Genomic DNA, 9,072 nt, shown 5'->3' on the forward strand with positions numbered 1-9,072 from the left:
TATAACCACTGGACTTGACAATGGGGAATCTGATAAAGATCCCAACAAGCAGATTCAAAGGGGTGGTCCAAACCAAACCAAACCAAACCCACTGCTATCTAGTCATATTTGATTCATGGTGACCCCTCCTTGAGTTTCTGAGGCAGTATCACTAAGGAAGTAGATTGTCCAACCTTCCTTCTGAGGAGTGGCTGGTGGGTTTGAACCGCCAGCCTTCTGGTTAGCAGTCAGGGATACCAAAAACCAAAAAACCAAACTCACTGCCATCAAGTCGGATCCAACTCACAGTGACCCCTCTTTGGGTTTCTGAGGCAGTATCACTATGGAAGTAGAATGCCCAACCTTCCTTCCCAGGAGTGGCTGGTGGGTTTGAACCTCCAGCCTTCTGGTTAGCAGTCAAATGCTTTAAGCATTACACCACCAGAGCACCCTAAGAGTTAGCTGAAGAGTGCAGTGGAGGCAAGAAATTAGAAGCAGATAGACAAGAAAAGAACAACGGGACACAGCAAAAAAGGACCGAGAAAGCCATTGGAGGACTTAAATTTGTTTAAAGATGAGAGATATTGAAGAGAATGATATAAACCAAAAGGAGAAAAGTAACTGAAGATGGATGGGTTCTTAAAAAAGTAACAGAAAAAGGAGAGAGAAAAGGGAATCTAGCCTCTGAAAAGAGTAAGGGTACCATTTCCACTATCAAAAGATGGGAGATAATGATGGAGATAAACATGGATTCAATTTGCAGATTGGGAGTAAGATACTATTTTTTAAGGTTTCCTATTGTGTTTTGATTTGGTTAATTTATTTAATGAAATGGAAATAAGGAGGGCAAAATAGAGAAAGAAAGAAAGAAAGTAACAGGAATTCCAAGTGTTATTCAGACTTACCATCACAGGTACAAATTTTCTTAAGAATTTAACACCATGTTGTTTCATGTAGGAACCCACTTTTTCTGCCATTTCTTGATCAAAGCCACGAAGAAGGATTGAACGCACCATAACTGTGACATCTAAACCAATTCCAGCAAGAAATCCTGCACATTCCAGAGCCACATAAGATGCACCCACAACTAAAGTTTTGCCAGGGCAGTAAGGCAGAGAAAAAAGGTCATCACTGAAAAAAAAAAAAAAAATAATAATAAAGCATAAATATTGTTGTTGCCATTTTTATGTGCCCTTGAGTTGGACCCAACTCATAGCGACCCCTCCTTGGGTTTCCAAGGTGGTATCAGTACGGAAGTAGATTGCCCAATCTTAGCTCCGAGGAGTGGCTGGTAGGTTTGAACTACCAGCTTTCTGGTTAGCAGTCAAGTGCTTTAGGCACTATGCTACCAGAGCTCCCCTAAAGCATAAATAAGACAGTAAAAATAAAATGAGTTATTTAAGTTTCAATGTATAATGGTCTTTGGGTAGCTGAATTATAATTTGGGGCTTGAATGAAGAAACACTAAAAAGAAACATTTTAAAGTTTGTAATTAGGTCAATTGTGTAGAGAATTTGGAAGAGGAAGTACATTCAGATTTTTTTAAATCAAATTAGTCAAACAAAAAAATAGAAAATATTAGACTATAGTATATGCAGTACTTCAAACCTGTTGCCATTGAGTCAATTCTGACTAATAGTAGACCCTGCCTGAAGGACAGAGTAGAACTGCCTCCACAGGGTTTCCAAGGCTGTAATCTTTACAGAAGCAGACTGCCACATCTTCTTCCTTCAGAGTGGCTGGTGGGTTTGAACCATCAATCTTTCAGTTAATAGCTAAGTGCTTAACCACTGTTCACCAGGGCTCCTTCATATAACCCAGTAAGATGCAACAGTATTTGTTTGTTTTGGATGTATATACATATATGTATGTTCATCTGAACAACAATGGAATGAAAAATATATTTGTTAATGTAAGTTTCATCAAAAAAGCCTAAAAGTTACCTAAAAGGACATGATACATGAAATGTCTTCTTCATGAACATCTAGAGAAAATTCCTATTGAATCTCAAGATTAGGAATAGCCACGCTTCTCCTGATCAACTGATTCACTACTATCACACAGACACTAAACCCTGCAGTTCATTGTATTTACTTCTTTGCTTTGGAAGCTAAGAGCCAAATTCCCAAACTATTTCCAGCAATTACATAGGACTACACAGCACATACTTATATATAAATTTTATCACTGACTTTATTATTACCTAACTTTATTTTCCCTTTGCATTATTACTTTATTTATCTTCTTACACTGTATGTACTTTTATTTGTCATCAGTTCAAATCTTTTGTGGCATAAGTCTAAGAGTGAAAAAAAAAACTTTTATAGTTAAAATGGTATGGCAACTAATTAGTTGGTTACTTACCTAGTAATAATAATAATAAAAGATCACATGCAAGTAAAAACTATAATGAGATATCATTTACCATTTTACTCCCACTAGGATGACTTAGATTTGGGGGGGGGGGACAGAAAACAACAAATGTTGATGAGGATGTGGGGAACTGGAACCATTATTCATTGCCGGTGGGAATGCAAAATTATACAGCCATTGTGGATAACAGTAGTTCCTCACAAAACTAAAAACAGAAACACTGTATGACCCAGCAATTCTATTCCTTGGACTTGAAAGCAGAGACTCAAATAGAGATACCAAAGTTCACTGAGCACTATTCACAAGATTCACAAGAATTAAAAGGTAGAAACAAACTAAACACCCATCAACAGATGAGTGGAGAAACAAAGAGTGGTATACCCATACAATGGAACACTACTCAGCCAGTAGGATATATGAAATCTTGATATATGGTACACTATGGATAGAGCTTGAAGACGTTATACAGAGTGAAAGAAGTCAATCACAAAAAGGACAAATAATGTATTACCTCGCTTGTATAAAAAGATAAGAACAGGCAAATGTATAGAGACCAAAGTTTATTAGTGGTTACCAGGGGCAGAAGGGAGGAAGCAAGAAGGGGTTACTGCTTATGGAATAGTTTCAGTGTGTAGTGATTGAAAAATCACTTTGATTAAGGGTAGGATTGCATAGCTGATTGTGCTAAATTGTTAATAAGTTGTACACCTGTAAAAGTGGAATTGACAAAAGTTTTGTGATAGACGTATTTACAACAACAACAACAACAAAAGAGTATATGCTGAGGCTGCTTATGTACAACCAAAAACCTGGAATTTGGTTCCTTGGTTTGGAGGTTTAGAGTCATGGTTTCATCGGACATCCCAGTTCACTGGCCCGATAACCTCTTTAGTGCTTCTGTTCTACCTCTTAGTATGTTGCTTAGTGCGTGGGGTCTTAAAAGTCTGCAAGCAGACATCCAAGGCACAACAATTGCTCTCTATTCACCTGGAGCAACAGAGGAAGGAAGATGAATTTCAGTAAGAGGAGAAAATGGAATGTGTGGCTAATTGCCTCCATGAAAAACTGCCTCCTTTGCCATGAGACCAAAAGAACTGGGTGATGCTTGGCTACTATTACAGAACATTCTAAAGAATCTTTGATCAAAAGGAGGAAAATACAGAACACAATTTCAAATTCTTATGGATTCCAGACTTTCTGGCACCATGGCATCCCTATACGTGTCAGAGTAGTACTGTGTTTCATTGGATTTTCATTGATTTTCTGGAAGCAGATTTCCAGGGCTTTTGCTCAAGGTACCTCTGGGTAGACTCAAACTTCCAACCTTTCAGTTAGCTGCTGAGCTTTTTAACCATATGCACCACTCAAGGACTCTAATCTTACCTAGTAATACAGTATTCTTTATCTCCTTGGCTTCCTAAATACCGTGGCCTTTCACCTGTTGCTATCACAAATTTTGCAGCAGTATAGTAAGTTTCTTGTCCTTTTCTATTGGTTGCCTTGAAAAGAGAAAAGTAAACTTCACTTATTCAACAAACATGACAAAGTTATCAGACACCCTGAACAAAATAGTCATTACCCTCACAGAGCTTCCAATTCAACAGGAACAAAAGACATGTAGTAAACAATGCAATGTGCTAAACATTAATACAGAAGATAGAAGTCTTAATAAATATTAAACACAGGACTATATTAAGGATAGGGAACTAGGAAGCCAGTAAAGGGACAGCTTTCAAGAAGGTAATATGTCAATTGGACATGAAAAAAGTCAAATGATTTCAGAGAGGAAGTAAGAACCTAGAGGAGACAGCAGCAGATACAGATACAGATATAGAGACAGAGACAGAGATTCCAAACTAAACCAGTAGCCAGCAAGTCAGTTCTGACTCCTGGAGACCTCACATCTGTCAGAGGAGAACCATGCTCCCTAGAGTTTTCAATAGCTGATTTCAGGGGGAAGAATATTGCCAGGCCTCTTTCTTCCATGGTAGTCTGGGTAGAGTCAAACTGCTAACCTTTTGGTCAGCAGCTGAGCACATATATGTACATATGTATCTCCATGTATACATACATATATATACATACCTCCCCTCCAAAAAAACCCCTATTACTGTCAAGTCGATTCTGACACATAGAGCTCCTATAAGACAGGGAAGAACTGTCCCATAGGGTTTCCAAGGCTGTAAATCTTTACTGAAAAGAAACTGCCTCATCCTTCTCCCAAGGAGCAACTGGTGGGTTCAAACTGTTGACCTTTCAGTTAGCAGCCAAGCACTTAACCACTGTGCCACCAGGGCTCCATATATACATACAAAGGCCTAAAAGTAGCTGACATTCTGGGAAACAGCAAGTGGTCAGAACTAACTGGAAAGTATGCTTTGTGTCAAAGGGGAAGTGAAGATTTCAGCCAAGTATAAAGGACTTTGTATACCATCTTAAAAATTTAGGCCATGGGGAACCAACAAAAGTTACCCATTGTTTGTCTATTCTTAATTATGTAAGTAATTGATAAATATATTTTCATCTTAAAAAACTCAAGTACAGTGAAAGTTTTTAAATCCAAGGGTGGTAATACGATCAGTGGAACAGAGGAAAAGCAGACTGGGACAAGGAACTGCTTAGGAAGGTTCTGAAACAGAGCAAGGAAGTTGCAGTAGCTATGGGTGCAAAGAGGGAAGTTTCTGAGTTAAATCAAGTGAGGAAGTAAGAAAAGGCAGGTTTGATTGGGGAGATAAGCTTATTCAACCAAGTGTGTTAGTCATATTACAATCTGAGAAATAAAATTAATTAACTTACATTATTAGTATGTTTCATGTGAATAATATACTTCAAATTGATCCATGAAATGGTTTTAAAGGTGATAGTTTTAAAGGGATTGTCTCCTATCTTTCTAAATTATAGACAGCAAATACCTACAAAATTATTTATAATCTTATCAAGATCATCTTATACTATGCAAATTACAAAAAACATACTAGATGCTAAGGATAATATTCAGTTATGCTCCATAATGCCAATTTCAAATGTTAATTTCATCAAAAGGGTCTCATTTTCCTATGTACAAACCAAACCAAACCCACTGCCATTGAGTTGATTCCGACTCATAGCAACTGGGTTTCGAAGACTGTAAATCTTTATAGAGGTTGATTGCCTCAGATTCCTCCCATGGAGCTGTTGGTGGGTTTGAACTGCCAATCTTGGTGTTAGCAGCCAAATGCCTTATCCACCATGCCACCAGAGCTCCATATTGTCCTATATATTGGCCTTATAATACATAAACCCAAAAAACCAAACCCACTGCCATCAAGTCGATTCCTACTAATACCTACAGGATAGAGTAGAACTGCCCTATAGCGTATCCAAGGCTGTGAATCTTCATGAAGGCAGATTGCCACATCTTTTTCCCACAGAGCCGCTGGAAGGTTCAAATTGCCAAGCTTTCTGTTAGCAGCTGAGTGCTTTAACCACTGTGCTACCAGGGCTCATTTATAATATATAAACATTACAAATACAAATATATAAAATACCCTACTTCTGATAGTATTTGTATCAATGCCTTTATAAATAATACATACTGGCATTTTAGTTAAGACATCTTAAAAAAGGATTTCGTTGCTAAAATTTTGATGTTTTCAGCCTTTTGAACTTTAAAATTTTTAGTCTAAACATTTTCTCTTTTAAGATGGCAATGAAATCAAAGGCAAATAATAACTGTAAATAAATTATTTTTAAAATGTAATTTCTTCAATTTAGTCAAACATTTGAGATCAACAAACAATGGGGGCAAATGCACATGTGCTCATTAGTCATAGTCCTTAACATGCACCAAAGAATTTCAATTAAAGGTAGGTACAAGCGATAGTAAGGAAAGGTAATGAAAAAGACAAAAAAAAAATTCAAACAATACCTTTATTTTATGATGTTCAACAAATTCTCCGTAGGAATTGACATAGGTCACAGCATTTTCCCTCAACGACAACCTGTAACCCCAATTTAAAGAGCCTATGTAGTTTTGAATTGCTTCTATCATGGTCTCCCAGTTGTGCTTAACTGAAAATAAACAACCAGGTTGAAATTGTAAAGTGAATTTTATTTTTAATGGCAAATTATATATAACCACACATGAACCACACTATATATTGCTTAAGAATCAAAAAGTGGACAGATGATAATTAGCAACTTACATTTTTTTATGCTAGTTACTATTTATACCTCTTCCTATTTTATATTATAAAGCATGTACAAAAGGCAAAGTTCTCCAAAGAAAACTGGGAAAAAAGTCCATGGAGGAGAGAATGGAGGAATCTGACCCTCATACAGTAATATCCACCCTGATGTAATGCGGGAAGAGCACTTGTGAAGCAGATGTTCTAACTGGGAAAAAGGTCTCAAGTCAGTGAGTATTATAAACTTGCCTAACTAGATCCTGAATCCCACTCCCATTTAGTTGACCTAGCAGTGGTGGAGGAGCTCACATACACTTTGTCTCATTACACTGACTGCAATTTCCCACAATGCCAACAGCTCCCCTCACTTCCTCTCCATAGTTACCTCTTATCTGTGTCCTTCCCTCCCATACACTCCTGCCCCCTAGGCTGTCTCTCTATGCATACACAGCCCTTCTATTCTCCCATAATTGATCTCTCCAAGGAGTGTATCTACCTAAAGTGGTTACTTTTTTTGAGCAGTGGTTTTAAGGAGCTCTGGTGGTATAATGCCTAAGGCATTTGACTGCTAATCAGAAGGCTGCTGGTTCAAATCTACCAGCCACTCTGCAGAAGGAAGACTGGGCAATCTATTTCTGTAAAGATTTACTACCTTGGAAACCTAAAGCGGGTCCCTATGAGTTGGAATCAGTTTGATGGCAGTGACTTTAGTTGGGTAGTAGTGGTTTCATGAAAGCAAATAATGCTCACTGTTGCCAAACCATTTCATTTTGAAATTGGGGTAGGATAAGAATGAATTGGGATTACTCACAATCCCTGTAGCTTCTAGACAGAATTTATTTCATAGAGCTCACCTGACCTCCTAATGCTGATCAGGCACAGAGGCCAGCACAGAAGGGAGGATCAAATATCTCCAACTTTGGGCTCACAATGTAACTGCATGAAATCTTTAAAGAGAAACCCAGCAAACTGAGGGAAGACTGGAGATTCTCCATCTGCTCTTCTCAAGAAAGGCCCCACTGCTCATCAGGGGGTGGAAATGTTACAGTACAGGAAAGGAAAGAACTGGAAATGATGTCACAGTGCAGAGAGAGGCTGAGCCCAAGTAAACTTTCATAGCATGGGCATCCCATCACCATGTTTATGACACCAGTGTTCAACAGACTTCAAGGTTCTTCAATTTGAAATGGTCATTGTTACCGCTGTGACTCTAGGAAGGTTACAACTTCAGTAACTATCCCAGCAATAATAACCTTCACTGCACTGGCACACAGCCTCATATCCTAAGACACATTTTCCCCTTGGCCCCAAAAAGTTTTTCTTCCAATGCTTAAAAACTCATTCATCCCAATGACCTTGTTAGTTAAGTTCATAAGTCACATGCCCCTTTGTTTCTTGTTCTTGTTGTAAAAGATACTCTGCATCAGAGGTCCCGATCCAAACATGGGTACACATCAGTATCACCTGGGAATCATGCTGAAAAATTCAAATGTGTAGGGTCCCTGAAACACCCACAGAATCAGAAGTGGGACCCCAGAATTTGTATGGTTAAAAAACTGCTCCAAGTTACTTTGATACAGCAAGGCTGCCATTTTGGAATCGTGTGCTATATTATTTTATTGATCTGTTTAGTTCTGCAACAGTATCACAATTTTAAAATATAATGGGAAAGTCACCCTCTATACTTTCTCAAATGTTCCTTAGCTGTTTTCACACTTATTTTTCAATATGAACTTTAGAATCATCTATCAAGTTCCAAAAATGGGGTGGGGGAAGAGATCTCACTGAGATTTTCACTGGACTCACATAAAATACACAAAGTAATTTTGAGAGAAACAATGTCTTCACAATATTGAGGACATCCTCACCAAAACCACAGTGTATTTCTTGTTAGGACTTTATAATCTTTCCTTGTATATTTCACACATTTCATTTATTTCTAAGTATACTATCATTTTTTGTTGCAATGTTATTATATTTTTAGCTTATGATTATCAAGAAAGGTGTTAATCAGGTTTGCATCCTTTCACCATACTTATTCAATCTGTATTCTGAGCAAATAATCCAAGAAGTTAGATATATGAAGAATGTAGCATCAGGACTGGAGGAAGACTCGTTAACAACCTGCGATGTGCAGGTGACACAACCTTGCTTGCTGAAAGTAAAGAAGACTTGAAGCACTTACTAATGAAGATCAAAGATTACAGTCTTCAGATCTCAACATAAAGTAAACAAAAATATTTACAACTGGACCTATACGCAACATCACAATAAACAGAAAAAAGATGGAAGTTGTCAAGGATTTCATTTTACTTAGATTCACAATCAACACCCAAGGAAGCAGCAGTCAAGAAATCAAATGACTACCAAAAACCAAACTCACTGCCGTCAAGTCAGATCCGACTCATAGCAACCCCTCCTTGGGATTCCGAGTGCAAAAACGGCAAGGAGGCCACATGTTCTGACCTTCTCTAATCCCACAGGAGGAAGACAGGATTACCAGCAGTAACCCAAGGCCTATTCCTGCCAGGCCAGACATGCTGCCTCCCTCCAG

At 38.1% G+C, this 9,072-nt stretch overlaps 1 protein-coding gene across 1 annotated transcript in view; it reads right to left on the reverse strand.

The window, feature by feature from the left end:
- The window catches only part of TXNRD3 (thioredoxin reductase 3), a 148,704-nt gene that overhangs the window by 37,063 nt on the left and 102,569 nt on the right, over window positions 1-9,072 (reverse strand). The window contains exons 6-8 of the mRNA XM_007950619.2: window positions 6,260-6,402; window positions 3,736-3,851; window positions 885-1,110 (exon numbers count right to left, since the gene is read on the reverse strand). Coding sequence (XP_007948810.2) covers window positions 885-1,110; window positions 3,736-3,851; window positions 6,260-6,402 — 485 coding nt within the window. The remainder of the gene's footprint in view (window positions 1-884; window positions 1,111-3,735; window positions 3,852-6,259; window positions 6,403-9,072) is intronic.

The sequence above is a fragment of the Orycteropus afer genome, unplaced genomic scaffold (genome assembly GCF_000298275.1).
Source record: "Orycteropus afer afer isolate SDZICR_OR568_19922 unplaced genomic scaffold, OryAfe1.0 scaffold00282, whole genome shotgun sequence".
Lineage (NCBI taxonomy): Eukaryota > Metazoa > Chordata > Mammalia > Tubulidentata > Orycteropodidae > Orycteropus > Orycteropus afer.